The 18712-nt window shown below is 29.3% G+C and overlaps 1 protein-coding gene and 1 long non-coding RNA gene across 2 annotated transcripts in view; one reads left to right on the plus strand and one right to left on the minus strand.

Moving 5' to 3' along the window:
- Nucleotides 1-18712, plus strand: part of LOC143192342 (uncharacterized) — a 200243-nt gene that overhangs the window by 61827 nt on the left and 119704 nt on the right. The gene's annotated exons all lie outside the window — the stretch shown is intronic.
- LOC143194080 (uncharacterized) lies at nt 8648-10628 on the minus strand. Its single transcript, XM_076400645.1, has 2 exons — nt 10372-10628; nt 8648-8963 (listed from the first exon to the last, which is right to left on the minus strand). Exons 1-2 carry the CDS (start codon nt 10531-10533, stop codon nt 8796-8798), a joined length of 330 nt encoding a protein of 109 aa, XP_076256760.1. The 5' UTR covers nt 10534-10628; the 3' UTR covers nt 8648-8795.

The following is an 18712-nucleotide window of genomic DNA, read 5'->3' on the forward strand; positions in this document are numbered from 1 at the left end:
TGGTTGCAATGTACGATTTCAATAGTTCGGTGTGCTGTTTTGGTAACATTTTCTATAGTTTATGAACAGGGCCTTCATGCCAAACCTTACCTAAGGCTTGTGCTATATCTAAGAATATAGCTGAGTATACTTTTTTAATTTCGTATGTTTTTTCAATAATATTTGTTATTCTATGGACCTGGTCAATTGTTGAATGCTTGTAAATAAACCTAAATTTGTGTGTTGGTATTAGATTTTTTCTCTCTATGATCGGTTTTATTCTTCTTAACAGGAGTTTTTCAAAACCTTAGATATTACTGGCAGTGGTAATATAGGTCTATAGGCTTTTATTTCGTTTGGTGATGAACGAATATGAGACCACAATTTTGTTTCTACAATTATCCTATCGATAGATAGATTGAAAAGGTCAGTTTATGACCAAATTTTCGTCTTTTGCTAAATATTTTTATCTCATTCTGCATGACTAAGAAATATATACTTGATGCAAATTCTGTAGCAGCCTATGACATTACTTTGTATATTACTATAGTGTGTAATAAAATAGACACTGCACGTGATTATTTTATTTTATCGTTATGGTACATCTAATACATATATGATTGATTTATAATACATTTATAATGACAAACTGTAGGTTAAAGTTGTTTTATTCCACCACTTTCCACCACTTGTCCTTCAACCACGTGTATTTTATGCATTTTACCTTATGTATTTTAATGTCTTTAAAGATTATAACCCTTTTATATTTAGTTCTTGTTTTGTTCATTTCTGTGTTTCCTTAAGTAATTTTGGTATTTATCCTTAGCTTGTTCTGATACTAGCTGAGTATAATATTCTTGATAAAATTAGATTTAATCACTACATTATCTCTAATACATTTAGCGGAGCTACAAAGCTGTTAGTGTCCTTTCCTTGTACATTCTAGCCTAATGCTCATGTGTAATCCTGAACAAATACACATATATTTGGAGCACAAAGCTTCCACAGTCTACAATGCAATGGTCTACAGTTATCCTCTTATAATTAATATATTGCATGCCTTTAATTATGCATCCCCTCATCCCTCAGTAGTTGTGTAAAAATGAGTAAAGATAAGTTTTATATTGCTATATAAAGATAAATTGTAAATTAGTTACAATAACTAATAATATATGAATTAGTTTTAAAAAAACTCTTAATCCAATAGTTATGACGAAGATTCATTGGAAAAATATACGAAAAATTGAAGGGCTTCCTCCATGATACAATTTTGAGAGTTATGTGTAAGATGACTGTAAGTTGTATTGCGATACGTAGAACATAGCACTCATGTGTAGTGGTTCATACAAGAAATTCTTTCACCTCTTAGAAGGTTTCATTCTTCTGACAAGATAATGTTTCCAACTATTTAAGCAACTCTTTCAGTCCAAGTTATATATTGCCGTCCTTCATTAGTATTTGTGAAATAACTGATACCAGCTGCTGTAGAGGCATGCGATTCTGAAGATATCATTCATCCACTTTACCATAGTAAACATGGGGCATTTGGATCAGTCATCGAGTTTGTTTTAAATATGATTTCATCTTTGTTATAAATATTTCAACTAAGATTAAAGTTATATAGTACTTCAATTACAATCATTTACAGCTTCAGGTCTTCATCATTGAACACTTTGAACAACACTCCATGATTTTTAGTTTTAGCAGCACTATTAGTTGAATATGATATTATCTCAGTTAAAAAATATATCATAAATCCTCAAAATTAATTCACAATGACATTAGTTTCAAGATGCAATCTGACTAATTCTAAATACAAAATATAAATGTCATTGATCGTTTTCATAGGGAGCATTCTTACTTTCGCCATCGTTGGTCCTGTTCGATCCCAACAGAAAGAATATAAAAGAATCAAGTCCCCTATTTTGCCAAGGGGCACGAGGGCGACAGATCACACATCTCCTCAAGCAGGCTATTCAGATTCAATAAAGTTTTTATTGCGTAAATCTATATATAAACGACTTGTCGATGTGACTTTATCTATACCCTTGTTGACATTGAGTTCTAGAGAAATTCTATACCGGTTCCCAATACCCCGATAATTGGAAAGAACTGACGGGTAAATCGTTATGTGCGCGTCATAAATATTTATGTTTTATAAACACACCGATGTTTGTAAAATTAAACGGATTCTTTTCGGAGATGAATTAAAAACCGAACACTTAACTAATCTGACATAAAGTATATCTGTCACATAATATAAGGCGATAAAACACACTAACATGTCAATTGAAAAGTCCCTCGCCTACCATATTAAAAATTTTTTTTAAGAAAAGTAGATTTTTTTATTTAATATAATTCCATTCAAGGGTGATACACTGATTATAGCGACCCTCCAAGTTTTCGACACCATTTTTGTAGAACGATTTGTACTTTGCTTCAAAATAGGCCTCAGTTTCGGCGATCACCTCTTCATTCGACGAAAATTTCTTCCCAGCGAGCATTTTTTTGAGATCCAAAAAGAGGAAATTGATGCCGGGGAACAGATCTGGAGAATACGGTGGATGAGGAAGCAATTCGAAACAGAATTCATGGACGTTTGACACGGTGCATTATCTTGGTGAAGCAGCACTTTCTTTTTCTTCAAAAGCGGCCGTCTTTCCGCGATTACGTCCCTCAAACGGTCCAATAAAGCTATGTAATAGTCGCTGTTCATGGTCCTTTCTTTTTAAAGGTAGTCAATGAAAATTATTCCATTCGTATCCCGAAATACAGAGGCCACAAACTTGCCTGCCGACTGTTGCGTTTTCCCACGCTTTGGAGCGGGTTCATTGTATGCCACATCCACTCAGATGACTGTCGATTAGACTTCGGAGTGAAATGATGAAGCCATGTTTCATCCATTGCCATATATCGACGCAAAAACTCTTTTACGCTTGATCATTTCAAACAGTGCTCCAAATCATCAATTCGTCGCTGTTTTTCGAGCTTTCTTATACCTAAATATTCGGGAATGGCATAACGTACACGTTCAGTTGATATCTTTAGAGTATCTGCTATTATGCTATTTTTTAAATGTTTTCGTCGGTAACAACCTCTTTTGGTGTCCACTGCGTTCACCGTCTTCGGTGTTCATTTCACCACGTCTAAACTTAGCATACCAATCCTTGATGGTCGACTTTCCTGGGGCAGTGTCCAGAAACTCTGCATCAAGCCAAGTTTTTGCTTCAAGTGTATTTTTTCCTTCCGAAATTCCTTTTTATACATTTTCCCCACAATAACAAAAGTTAGTTCACCCAAAATGCTATAATTCATAAACTAATGATCCGACAGGCGTCACATTTATACACGCATCTTTTGAGAGTTAGAGCAAACTAAAAAACATATGGATTTAATTTTAGTAGCGCCATATATGTGTCGGGCCGGCGACTTTTCAATTGACCTGTTATATAAAATATTTTTAACAACAAAATTGAACCGACTTCAAAAAAATGAATAAGTAACTCACTAAAATTAAAAACTAATCAAACAGAGATTTTTGAGACAAAACAAGAACGTTTTGAAATAAGATATGTACGTAATAATCGTAATAACTACATGAAAATGAACAAAAACCTTACTAAATTAAACTTTATTAAATTAGTTTCCTACCAATTCAAATTATTTGTTTATTTATTATCTCTAAAGAATACTTTTTTTATTAATTGCTTATTGTGTTACATAATACAACGAATATTTTTTATTTCAATGTTCCCATATTGGTTTCAAAACTGACAATTACAGTTTGATGAACATTTTTAAATGTTAAAATAAAATAAAAAACAACCAGTCCATGAAATGAAACTGTATTATATTCTTAAAACCTGTTCATATGTTTTGATGGAGTTTTATTTTTAATGAACCAAAATACAATATCAGTTTCGGCGAATTTCCGCTTTTTTCCTGGTCTCTGACGTGCTTTTATATTCACCAAAATTGTTTATTCTGTGTCATCAATCATACTGTAAAACATGGAAAATATGATATGGTCCTGTGTTTGGATTATCATTAATTTAAATATTGCTCAGTTCCATATGAGTCACATTGCGTCGCATATTTACGAAGGTTTTTCTATAAGAACATTTTTTTGGTTTTAATATTCGAACTCATATGAAGAAACCTGGCTATTTTCATGTTCCTAAATATTAGTAGTTTGAAGGACGTTGAAGTCCAAGTGGAATATGGAAGAAATCAGGGAATCAATAATACAAGGAATATGGGCTCAAATTAAAATCAAGCAAAACATGTGATATCCTTATAGATAGCAACTCATGCAGCTAAAATAAAAATAAAAATATGTGGGTTCTTTGTGGTAATAAAAATGAACAAACTTTTGCATTATAACAACACTTGACAACATATAACTACTTGTTTGAAGGGATTCAACCTCATCAAGTATTTAATTAATATTTATTTAATAACCATTATTTAATACTTTCAGTATTTATCAAATATTTCTCTTTCTAATTATCACTAATGTCAATTGGTGTCATTTATAAGCATGTGATTGAAATGCTACCTGAAAATAGGAGACAGTTTCGAACTATAATTATTTAGTCAATTTTTTCACAATAACGTATCAAGTTTGAAAAAACAGCAGAATCAAAAGTGTAAACTGATCAATAAACAAAATTATCCTTTATTAAAAAAAATCTGAAATAACTAAATAATACGTAGCTACTCATTTTAGTTTAAAAAATCTCTATATCAACGATAAAACGTGCAAAATTATATCAGTTGTAGAATATATTATTTTTTGTTCCGTTTCAAATATTCGGTAATAAAACCGTATCAGCTAGAAATTACAGCATCCAAATATTTAATTAACCTATCCACTACGTTGTTAATTATAAACAATAATCCGTATAGGACTATCCGTACATTAATATTAATATTTTAAACTAACTGATATAATCATACAATAATATTTTTTGCATAATTGATAGCAATTGAAAACTGGTTGCAATACCACGAAAATTATCATTCATATTAATAATTACATATTGTGCCGGCTTGGTTGGCGCTGTGGCTAAGGCAACAGGATGTTCCTCCTACTGTTACGGTAGATAGGGTTTCGATCTCTGCTGCAGTTTGTGGAGTTGGTGCAGTTATATTGGATTTTTTTTCATATTGCAGCGGTACTTAATATTAATATAAGCATTAAGAGTAGGTGAATACAAAGAATAGCACTAACCAAAGCAGGTGAGGAATCAAGATCACCTTGATGTCTATTCGAGGAAGAATCCATAGAAAACCTACGGATATGCAGCTCTATGAGCCATATAGATTATTCCTTCATTCACTGTTAGGAAATATAGAATTTAAGTAATGTAAATATAACCCACGAATAGGTCTAATGGTGCTTGTTGGAGACAATGTTTTTAAAATAATATCATTTTTAAAAGCATATAATAAAATTAAGGAATATTTATTTCCAGTTATGTATATAAATGAGGCATGGATAATTCAAAATGGAACTTTAGGCCATTCTAGTTGAGACGCTAATAGAGAGCGTAAACAAAGTGAGAGTGATAACAAAATATGGAACATCGTTATAGATAGCAACTCATGCAGCTAAAATAAAAATAAAAATATGTAGGTTCTTTGTGGTAATAGAAATGAACAAACTTTTGCATTATAACAACACTTGACAACATATAACTACTTGTTTGAAGGGATTCAACCTCATCAAGTATTTAATTAATATTTATTTAATAACCATTATTTAATACTTTCAATATCTATCAAATATTTCTCTTTCTAATTATCACTAATGTCAATAGGTGTCGTTTATAAGCATGTGATTGAAATGCTACCTGAAAATAGGAGAAAGATTCGAGCTATAATTATTTATTCAATTTTTTTACAATAATGTATTAAGTTTAAAAAAACAGAATCAAAAATGTAAACGGATCAATAAACAAAATTCTTTTTTATTGAATAAATTCTAAAATAACTAAATTGTAGGTAGCTAAGCTATTTATTTCAGTTTAAAAAGCCTCTATAACAAAGATAAAACGTGCAAAATTATATAAGTTGTAGAATGTATTATTTTTTGTTCCATATCAAATAATCGTAAATAAAACCATATAAGCTGTGGTTAAGGCAAGAGGATGTTCCTCCTACTGTTACGATAGATGGGTTTTCGAATCCTGCTGCAGTTTATGGAGTTGATACAGAGGGCTAATATAGCTTGTTGGAGATATTGTTTTTAAAATAATATCATTTTTAAAAGCACATAATAAAATTAAGAAATATTTATTTCCAGTTATGTATGAAAATGAGGAATGGATAATTCAAAATGGAGTATTAGGCCAATCTTGACAATATGCTAATAGAGAGTGTAAAGGCAACAAAATTCGATGGAAAAAGTTAGAATAACATAGGTTTTGTTATTTCTAATATAAACTAGAGGTTTGGGTTTTATGTAATATATTTTTTTAGAAATACGCCTGAACACACTGTATAAAGAAACATTGTCTACATCAACACTTTCACTTTAGCTCCATTAGACATACAGCAATAGATTTTGAAATTATTAAAAAGTGATTTTCAACACAGAGTGATAAAAGCAAAAAAACTAAAGACGAGTATATAATTTACATATACAAAAATATTTGAGTAAGTGTTTAGAACATACATAAGCATTAGATTAGGGGGATATTTAATACTAATTTAGAATGCAGTGATTAATTCTAATTTTGTAAAGGAAAATGTACACAAGAAGTAACAGAAGAAACTTCGGTGATATCAAAATGATTTAACAATGAAACGCAAGAACGAAATATACAAGAATTAAGCATGAGAAGGTTAATATGCTCTCCAATGAAAATAACATACTTTACTTGTTTATACAATTTTTACTTAGGTTGATTAGACCTACAGGAAATACCACTAGATAAAAAATGTACCTAGAATGCTACCTCATTGATGCCCTGGAAAAATAATTAAATGCAAATATATTAAAACATATACACAACCTAAAAACTATTGTGGCTAGTCAATTAACTGTAGTTTAAGTCCTTCAATAAATATGCATTAAACTACAACTGTACTACTATGTTAAAATGTTATGTTAATAGGTCTATTGAAAAGTCCCCAGCCTAACACATTGATCGCACCACTAGAATTAAACCCATATAATTTTTAGTTAGCCCAGACCCTCAAAATATGCGTGTATAAATTTGACAGCTGTCGGATCATTAATTTGTGATTTATAGCATTTTGAGTGAAGCGACTTTTGTAATTGTGAAAAAATGGATAAAAAGGAATTTCGCGTGTTGATAAAATATTGCTTTTTGACGGGAAAAAAACAGTTGAAGCAAAAAACTTGGCTTAATGCCGAGTTTCTGGACACTGCCCCAGGAAAATCAACCATCAAGGATTAGTATGCTAAGTTTAGACGTGGTGAAATGAGCATCGAAGACGGTGAATGCAGTGGACGCCCAAAAGAGGTTGTTACCGATTAAAACATTTAAAAAATTCACAAAATGTTTTTTCAAATCATTAGTTATAGCATTTAGAATCGGAATTATAGGATTTTGAGTGAAGCAACTTTTGTTATTGTGAAAAAAATTTGATAAAAAGGATTTTTGCGTGTTGATAAAATATTGATTTTTGAAGAAAAAAAAATTCCAGCTGAAGCAAAACCGTGGCTTGATGCCGAGTTTGCGGACACTGCCCCAGGAATGCTAAGTTTAGACGTGGGGAAATGAGTACCGAAGACGGTGAACACAGTGGACGCCCAAAAGTGATTGTTACCGAAGAAAACATTTAAAAATCCACAAAATGATTTTGAATAACCGTAGATTGAAATTGAATGAAATAGCAGAGAACTGAACGTGTACATCATGTCATACCTATATAATATTTGGGTATAAGAAAACTCTGTGCAAAGTGGGTGCCGCGCGAGCTCATTTTTGACCAAAAACACCGATGAGTTGATGACTCGGAACAGTGTTTGAAGATGAATCGACAGTCATCCGAGTGGACTACACACGATGAACCCGCTCCAAATCGTGGGAAAACGCAACAGTCGGCTGGCAAGGTTATGACGTCTGTATTTTTGGATGCGCATCGAATAATTTTCATTCACTACAAAAAAAAAGGAAGGACCATCAACAGCGACTATTACATAGAGTTATTGGACCGTTTTCACCGAAACTGAAGAAAAAATGTGCTGCTTCACCAAACAAAGGAATTATGTTGAATAAAAAAAACTAATTTTGCCTAAAAAATATATTTTACTATGGTAGGCCGGGGACTTCTCAATTGACCTGTTATGTCAGAGTCAAAATAAACCTAAACTGAAATTTTGTCCGGCAACTTTGCATCATAAATTTTCAAGCGGTGCCTTGGCTATTTTATTGGAAGGACTGTATTTACTAAACAAAACACATTTAAACATGGGGAAAATACACATTTATTAACCAAAATTACTTACGTATACCAATAATAATTGCAATATTAATCCAAACAAGACAGCACAACAATAAATAATGTAAAATTTAACGTAAATGGTAATGTATATTTATTGATCAAAATTACATTCGTATTCTAATAATAATTACAATACTAACCCAAACTATAAACCATGTAAAAATAAATCTACGTGATAAACATTCTCATAACGTCGAATAAACTATGTCACAGATAAAACTCGCTCCACATAGTGTGGAATTTCCAGATGGTCCCCATCAGATCAACAATCACCTCGTAGAGATGGAACATTTTCTTTACCGTGCCGAGGAATATCGGGATTATTTGTAACAGTGTCGCTATCTTATGGAGGGCGGTTTCTCGAAGTTTTTTTTTAGCCCGGGATCCATGTATTCGTTGTAGGCTTTCGAGGCCAGCGACAGTATAGGTTCGATGTAATCGATGGGAGATCGTTTTTCAATTTGATGGTCCGCCGGTTTGACGGTGGTGGTTGAGGTTGTCTCGGTCTGGGGGAAGAAAAACATAGTTATTCGATTGTATCAATTGTTTTGCGTCATTGTTAAGCAGCTTGCTTTTAGAATCTCATACATTTTTATTTAAAAAGAAAACACTCTAAGATATAATAAGTTCCTAAAAAAATACCTTGCGTATTTGAATTTTGCTATTGTTAATGTAAATTTAATTTTTAAATGTTTAAGGAGAATATACTAATAAGAGTCCGATAACACAATAACAAAGTCTGAAGTCTTCTAATGTTAAAAAACGCGTAGTATATAAATAGGGACACAAAAAAAAGAAAATTTCTGGTTTTAAAATGTTGCTGTTCTTTTAATATTTACAACCAAATACTAGGATCTTCTTCTTTAGCCCATTATACAATAATAAAAGTCATAAGTGAGTCTTCGATCTCTTTCAGATGTCAAAATTCAAATTCAATATTTGTTAAGTGCTATTCATGGTCCATAAATATTCATCTCTATTAATTTATAATTATGATAAGACTCAAAATCATGTTAATTTACTGTGTTTTCACTAACACTTCCTACTTCTTCACGCAAGTTTCTAAACAAGTGACATTGACATTTAAGAAACACTTTTGTAGCTTAAAATTTAATTTTTTTGATATTTAATTTTATAGCTCATAGTTTAATTATTTACTTTTGCTTTATTTTTGTCGCTTCAAGTTTAAAGCTTATTGAAGAAATTTTAGTCAAATATTATTATTAATAATTATTTATAAACCAAATATTAAAAACATGTATTGAAAGCTAATTTACTCTCTTTATTTCAATTATTCCACTAGTGAACATCAAAAACGCTTAGCAAATTTAAAACTAAATAGAGAAATTTAATATATAAGGTCTTTGTATAAGGTCTAGTGTATTTGTTAAAACTTAACTAAAATTGAATACATTCTAAAGGCAATTTTTTTCATCCTATATAGTTTTATTCATCTGTATATATATACCTGTTTTTAAGGATATTTTCGATATAATTGGAATATAAAATAAATCTATCTCCAGCATTACTATATGTATATTTATATAGATGCTTTTATCTTAACAGACAGAAATTAATTGCAAAAATCTAGAAGAAAGAAAGAAAAACTATAAAAAATATTACGATGCTGCAAAGTAAACCACTGCAATTAGGAAGCCAAAATAGCACAATAAGATATACAAGATAGAAATTCTTTAGAAGGAAAGTTTGCGACTAGGTGCTGGACTAGACGGAGAAACCCAAGGAACCCCTGAAACCAAGTGGTCAGATGAACGAAACAGTGCCTATTCCGAAACAACGAAAGCAATATGGGCCGAATGCCCAATATTTATATTTATATATATATATAACTAAAATAATGAATGTAAATAATATTTATAGAAAATATTTTAATTTTAAAAAATATGCATTTACCTGTGATATTTCGTTCGAATCACCTATGTTCTTGTATTCGCGAGTGGCCATTTGTAATATGTTGAATAACAACTTCAGGTCGTCCGATTCCTTCAGATCTCTCTTGATCCTCCTCGTCTGTCCCTCCACGCCGATAAAACGGTCGACATAACTGTCCAGCATGTTCTGGCATCCGCCCAGGGCGTAGCAGATTTTGTAAGCAAATATTGGGAAAAACAAAGCCGTTAGGGTAGCCAAACTCGCCCCGACCACTATAATTGCTGGGGAAACAAATAGAACGCTGTATAAATATGTGTCAGTTTATGTATGGAATTTGTTACTTTCGAAATAAATTTGTTGGTGGAAATATTTCAATTGATGTTTTTGTTATGATGGCCAACCCACTATCTAGGGATAATTTCATAATCTTTAAAATTATATATTATTGCTAGTCAATAGCAACTTACAATTTGTGATTTTCTTTTCTATTTGCTATGCTCTTTCAATGAAGTCAAAATTAATCTCAAAGTACTTAGAGTTGTTACTGTATGGGATAATAGCGTTATTCGTATTTATCTCTATATAAACATTTTGGTTGTATGTAAATTCAATTTGTACGGTTTTACTTTCGTTGACTTTTATTGTCCATCTCTGGATATACTTATTTATATTGTTACATGCGTGTTGCAGTTTTCTGGATGGTTCTTTACTATTGTTTACAATAGCAAAGTTGGCTGAAATGTTTAAGGGTTGGATATATTAATCGAAAGAAATGTTATGGAGTTTATGGGTGTAATATACTAAACTTTATCAAAGGTCCAACCATAGAGACCAGCAAACTTGTTCTTCTTAAATTTTACAATTAAATTAAATTAAACATTACGTGAACTTTTCGAAAACGGTGTGTAGTAAAAAGTGTAGCATGTGTAACATTCAAAATGTCTCCGAGATTTGACAGACTCTAACTATTCATGTAAGTTTGTGATTCCAGGAACTTCTGTTTTATATTTAAATATCTATGTATATGATAAAAACACTGTAAGATTGAAATAATATTTTACCTGTACTTATTGCCGCAACTTTATAGCTTGCCCATTGAAATCCTGTGGACAATGCCTTTTCTTCCATCTTACCATCTACTTCTTCAGTACTTGCCGGTAAAGCTTCCGACATAGAGATAATGATCAACATAAAGTAGACAAACATTTTGTTGCACCTGGAATACACAAAAAATAATATCATTAGTATTATTCCAAATCGCCACTCGAAAATCGACCAAGTTTACAGAGTAACAGCGGTTGTTGGGAAATCTTTCGAAGAAAGGAAATACTTCCTTGCAATATTCCTGGACGCTTTACCAGTATTTGATCGGCTATGGCATTTAGGATTGATCTACTTAATGAGCAAATTGCTACCGCGGAATTATTGTTGACTGTTGGAATCATATATATTCAAAAGAAAATTTAGAGATTCGCATAAAGGGGCATTCTCAACACCGAAATCTATTTCGGCTGGAGGATAGTGTCTTGATACCACTTTTGTAATCTGCGCAATACTGTTGATATCACAACAACAAAAGGCACAGTAGTTGAAGCATTTGCCGACGATACCGTTATCATGGCAAAAGAAAAATTCGTACCTGAATCTGTAGAAATGTACAAATATCAGTCAACATGATATACAACTAGACTAGAGACAGATTAGACGCAAACTCAACTTTTCCGGTTAGTCTAAAGGTACTCATAACCTGACCCAATATCAATAAAATTAGTTTATCAGTCAATCATAAAGCCACTTTGGACCTATGGCGTGCAAATATGGGGTTGCACTAAAACATCCTACCAACTTGTAATTCATCGTAGCCAAAACAAATTTACCTCGAAATCATTTACGAATTTATCCAAGATTTCGCCTTCAAACATATAAAAAGGTTGCTCAATCACAGCAACGTAGAAGATTGAAGCAAACCAAACCACACGAACTTATATAATCTATAGGTATATACTTAAATTTAGCTTAAATAGTGTAGTTTTCTTTTAATTACTCGCCTTGCTTGTGTATTAATGGAAGGACAAGGGAACAGTAGTAATATATTAATTTGTAAATTAAGTTTGTATTAAGCATGTCTAAAGTAATATGTAATTAATAAGAACAAATATTAATTTTCCGAATTGTACTCAGTGCTGTAAAGTAATCGACTAGCAAAATAATACGAAATTAGAACACAATCAAATACGTATATTTCGAAAAACTATACCCCGCAGATTCTGCAGCTGGGAACTTTTTCCAGTGCTTTTAAACTTTAAAGGAATTGTTTCTTTTAAAAAGCCACCGCTGACATAGCAACATGCCTTTTATATGATTTATTGGACTTTATAAGAGAATTTACGATCCAGATTCTAAAATATGTTTTACCAAAATTATATTTTATACGTTAGTTGTCTCGATACTTTTAAAAATTATTTTCTTTTAATGAGATTTGTTGGAGACATTGGAAACTATTTCTCTGTAAGTTTTCAGTGGTTGTTATTGTAGTTAGATTTAGTTTATAATGTTATATACTTATTTCTTCAATAAAATTTAAATTGATTGCTAATTGATTGTTCTAAATACATAATAGATTTTTAAACTTACCTCTATCTAAGCCGATATCAGGGTTTAATTTATGATAAATGAGTTCCCCAATGTGTTCCCATTAAAATATCCAATCGTTAAATTGTGATGATAACTAATTGAATTGAGAAATCTTTTACAATATTGTAATATAATTTTAAATTTTAATTTTAACAAAATTCCTAAGAAAAGACAGTTGTTTCAACTTAGGAATTACATTCACATTATGAAGTTAGCATATATGGTAACTAACAAGACAAATAATTTGGGCACGTGTCAAACTATTTACTTTGTTTGGTGATATTTATTGTTAAAAATACAAAATATAAATGCCTACAATTTTCAAACAACCTAACCTAATTGTTAAATCTGACGATTTTCTTATTTTCTTACATAAAACAACATTTTTCCAATTAGTACAATTGAGTTATTCGGACACTCAATATTGATATTTCGACATTTTTGTTGTTTAATTTGAGGAAATCTGCTACCAAAACCCACTGAACACGTTTAAAATTGTTGATTCATCATATACCATTTAATCCAATGATACAAAAGCGGTGGTTCTGATGGTAATGACAAAGAACGATCTAGACCGCCAAAAAATCGAAAAAAAAAAGATTGGCAAGAGTTATGGGACGAAAGCTGTGCTTAATTTTATGAATAAACTATTTCCAGATATTTACGTGCGTTATTAATAATCCAAAACGAGGACAAATGCCTACCACACAAGCTGACTGGATGTGCATTTCGAACCGTTGACAAAATTAAACTAACAATATAATTTACAAAGATGGAACACATAGGACAAATAGAAGAAATTATGAATTATTCACAGTAATTTTGTAAACATTTTAAAGTTTTGACAAGTACTAAGATGTTTAACAATTGTATTAAAATTTTGTTATATGTGAGAGCCTAAATGTCCTAAAACTCAGAATACTATATCTTTGAAGCTCTGAAGTTGTTATAGTTCTGATAATATTCTTACTTACTTCTATAAATTACACTAAATATCTATGATACTTTGTTATAAAGTTTAGTGGCGTAGTTATTTAAACTTGTCAATACTTTCTTGGTTATTGAAACATAATGGAAATTAGATTTAATTAAATACAATTTAAAAAATTGTTTTAATTAATATTATATATGGAATATACTTCAGATCTTATATTTAAAATATTGTCAAAACTAGTTTTAGTAGCAAAACATATTATTTTATAAATATTCTGTTTCCTCTATTATTTGAGAAACATGATTAACACAAATCGTTGTCAACAATAAATAAATGCCTTTTTAGATTTAAAAAATGATCAAAGTACATACCGGCACCTAATATATGACGACCCAACCACAGATAAAATGTTTGAATGATTATTAATGGCGGAAAAATCAAAACCCGATAATCTCCATTAAGTTTAGAGCGTCGCTTTATCTAGAACAAACAACATATACGAATACCGGTCCCATTTTTGCTAATCCTCCTTTTTTCCCCACAGGAAAAGTCCATTTGTCATTGTTTATGTATTAGGATGACCCCAATCTCGTGAATGTATTTCATAGCCAATAACCGGACAATTTCCCGGATACGATTTTGGTGGGTGAACTTCTTCTTCGATTGCTTTTATTATGGAGACCAAAAGGAGGAGAGATCGAGTCGTTCGTTTTTATGGGGTCAATTATTTAAACCATTAGAGTTAGAATTTTATAAAGCAAACCTCTATCTGGTACAAAAAATGGTACTAATTTGATTATATTTATTTTACTACTAACTAAAAGAGTAGTAATAGTTTTTCTTATGTATAAATATCCCCAAACTGGCAAAAAAATATAGTCAAACTATCACTGTATTGTATTGAATGAGCTAGAACCAAAAAGTTTTGAACAAATCTCTCACAACATTTATGAATAGTTCAAAAAATCGAACATCAACATACTATACAACTAAGCTAATAAGCATCAACGTAATATCACTGTAGAAAATTATCGAAAAAGAATAGTCGAGAAAAGGCAATACATAAAAAGTATTTTCTAACAAACACTAAACATAATTGTTATGTCGCCGTTACATATTTCTCCGAAGTGCCTGCGGATGAAACAACAATACAAACATCAGGAATCCGACTTATGTTATATGTTTTATACTTTCTCAGTTCCATATTAGACGCGTATAGAGGAACATTGGGACCCGGTGAAGAACAAAAATAAATAACGGCGTTAGCAACGTGCGGCCGAAAGCAAAGTTTCCAGAGCAAGATAAAAAAAACCGGAGAAAATAGAGAATATCTCTACATGAAAATTCCATTAGGATAATGGGCGAGCACACGTACGGAATCTGAAGGATTGTTAAACAAGAATACGTACAGATCAAATGGAAAAACTTGTCAAGGTTCACGATATTTTGCATATTGTGATGAAATCGGTACTTTTTTCTAGTAAATACGAATGTCTAGTGATAAACTATTACCATATAACCATTCAGTCAAGAACTGAAGTAAAAATTCTTTGAATAAAATCGTCAATATATTGAAAATGCGATTAAAGAATCTTTGGGAGCATTCAGATTACATTCTACTTCACTGGATGTCAACTTGATTTGGTCCTAACGATGGCGATCATAGATGTGTGACAGAAAATTAAACAGTCATTATTATGAGTTAAATTAATTGACATACTGCTCTTTTAATAAAACTATCATTAAACCTTTTAGTAATTCAAACAAATAACTCTCTAAACTCATTAATAATTATCAAATGTAGACAATAAAATAATAGTGAAAGAAGCGAATCGAACTTAAAAAAATGGATGATATACAAGTTTTGTATTTTTTAATATTTCAGATACATTAGAATTGTAGAAAATATAAAAATGATTCACTGCAATGATGTAAATAAGAAAATTAATATATCCACATACAGTATTTAACATCAGAATTAAGAAAAAATATAACGTAAATCACTAATAAATTGCGAAAAATTCTAAAACAAAACTGTAACTAAAGTGTAGCTAACTTTAAGGCAAATGTTTGAATATTTAACGAATTTATGAAAAATATTGAAGAGATTTTAGGAACACTTAAATAAATTAGAACAGAAAAACTTTTAAAATAAATGTTTGAATAATATCCTTGGGAATAATTAACAATCTTCTTAAAAATATTTAACCTTTCTAGTTCAATATGTTAGAATAATGTAGAGATTAAAAATAATTGATATAAATAACTAAAACAATTCCAAAAACCAAAATATAGATAACTTTAGAGTGAATGTTTAATATTTAGCAAATTTATGAGGAAGCTTGAAGATATTTTGTAAATGTATCAACTGAACATATTTAAATTTATAATTATATTATTCTTAATGAGAAAACAAATCCTAATAAAAAAACATTAGGAATAATTAATAATTTTCTTGAGACTATTTAAATGTATTGGTTATTTTTAAAATTCTTAATAATAATTCTTATAATTAACTCCAAGGCCAATATTTAACAAATTTATGAATAAGTTTGAAGAGATCTTACAAATATTAGAATGACTCGAAACAGCAGGAAATATTTAAAATAACCACTGCTAATTAGAAAATTTACAAATCCTAAATTTAAAAAAAAATGGGAATAATTAATAATTCCTCTGAAAGAATTTAATCTTTCTGGTTATAATTTCTTAATTGTTAAGAAAACAGAATAGAGTAAAAAATATAACTTAAAAATATTTAACCTTTCTAGTTGAATATGTTAGAATAATGAAGGGATTAAAAATAATTGATATAAATATCTAAAACAATTCCAAAAACCAAAATATAGATAATTTTAGAGTGAATGTTTAAATATTTAACAAATTTATGAGGAAGCTTGAAGATATTTTATGAATATATCAACTGAATATATTTAAAATTATCATTATATTATTCTTAATAAGAAAATAAATCCTAATAAAAAACATTAGGAATAATTAATATTTTCTTGAGACTATTTAAATGCTTTGGTTATTTTTAAAATTCTTAACAAAAATACTGCAGTTAGAAATATAACATAATATATAATATAACATAATCAAAGTATAATTAACTCCAAGGCCAATATTTAACAAATTTACGAATAAGTTTGAAGAGATTTTACAAATATTAGAATGATTCGAAACAGCAGGAAATATTTAAAATAACCACTGCTAATTAGAAAATTTACAAATCCTAAATTTAAAAAATGGGAATAACTAATAATTCCTCTGAAAGAATTTAATCTTTCTGGTTATAATTTCTCAATTGTTAAGAAAACTGAATAGAGTAAAAAATATAACTTAAAAATATTTAACCTTTCTAGTTGAATATGTTAGAATAATGTAGGGATCAAAAATAATTGATATAAATATCTAAAACAATTCCAAAAACCAAGTATAGATAATTTTGAAGTGAATGTTTAAATATTTAAGAAATTTGTAAGGAAGCTTGAAGATATTTTGTAAATATATCAACTGAACATATTTAAAAATATAATTATATTATTCTTAATAAAAAAACAAATCCTAATAAAAAAACATTAGGAATAATTAATAATTTTCTTGAGACTATTTAAATGTTTTGGTTATTTTTAAAATTCTTGACGAAAAATACTTCAGTTAGAAAAATAATATAATATATAATGTAACATAACCAAAGTATAATTAACTCCAAGGCCAATATTTAACAAATTTATGAATAAGTTTGAAGAGATTTTACAAATATTAGAATGACTCGAAACAGCAGGAAATATTTAAAATAACCACTGCTAATTAGAAAATTTATAATTCCTAAGTTTAAAAAAATGGGAATAATTAATAATTCCTCTGAAAGGATTTAATCTTTCTGGTTATAATTTCTTAATTGTTAAGAAAACAGAATAGAGTAAAAAATATAACTTAAAAATATTTAACTTTTCTAGCTGAATATGTTAGAATAATGTAGATATTGAAAATAATTCATATAAATATCTAAAACAATTTCAAAAACCAAGTATAGATAATTTTAAAGTGAATGTTTAGATATTTAACAAATTTGTAAGGAAGCTTGAAGATATTTTATGAATATATCAACTGAATATATTTAAAATTATTATTATATTATTCTTAATGAGAAAACAAATCCTAATAAAAAAAAAAATTAGGAATAATTAATAATTTTCTTGAGACTATTTAAATGTTTTGGTTATTTTTAAAATTCTTGACGAAAAATACTTCAGTTAGAAAAATAATATAATATATAATGTAACATAACCAAAGTATAATTAACTCCAAGGCCAATATTTAACAAATTTATGAATAAGTTTGAAGAGATTTTACAAATATTAGAATGACTCGAAACAGCAGGAAATATTTAAAATAACCACTGCTAATTAGAAAATTTATAATTCCTAAGTTTAAAAAAATGGGAATAATTAATAATTCCTCTGAAAGGATTTAATCTTTCTGGTTATAATTTCTTAATTGTTAAGAAAACAGAATAGAGTAAAAAATATAACTTAAAAATATTTAACCTTTCTAGTTGAATATGTTAGAATAATGAAGGGATTAAAAATAATTGATATAAATATCTAAAACAATTCCAAAAACCAAGTATAGATAATTTTAAAGTGAATGTTTAAATATTTAGCAAATTTATGAGGAAGCTTGAAGATATTTTGTAAATATATCAATTGAACATATTTAAAATTATAATTATATTATTCTTAATAAAAAAACAAATCCTAATAAAAAAACATTAGGAATAATTAATAA

Source organism: Rhynchophorus ferrugineus, unplaced genomic scaffold (genome assembly GCF_030347505.1).
Source record: "Rhynchophorus ferrugineus isolate W39M unplaced genomic scaffold, kcgeb_rfMv2 rfM3, whole genome shotgun sequence".
NCBI classification, from domain to species: Eukaryota; Metazoa; Arthropoda; class Insecta; order Coleoptera; family Curculionidae; genus Rhynchophorus; species Rhynchophorus ferrugineus.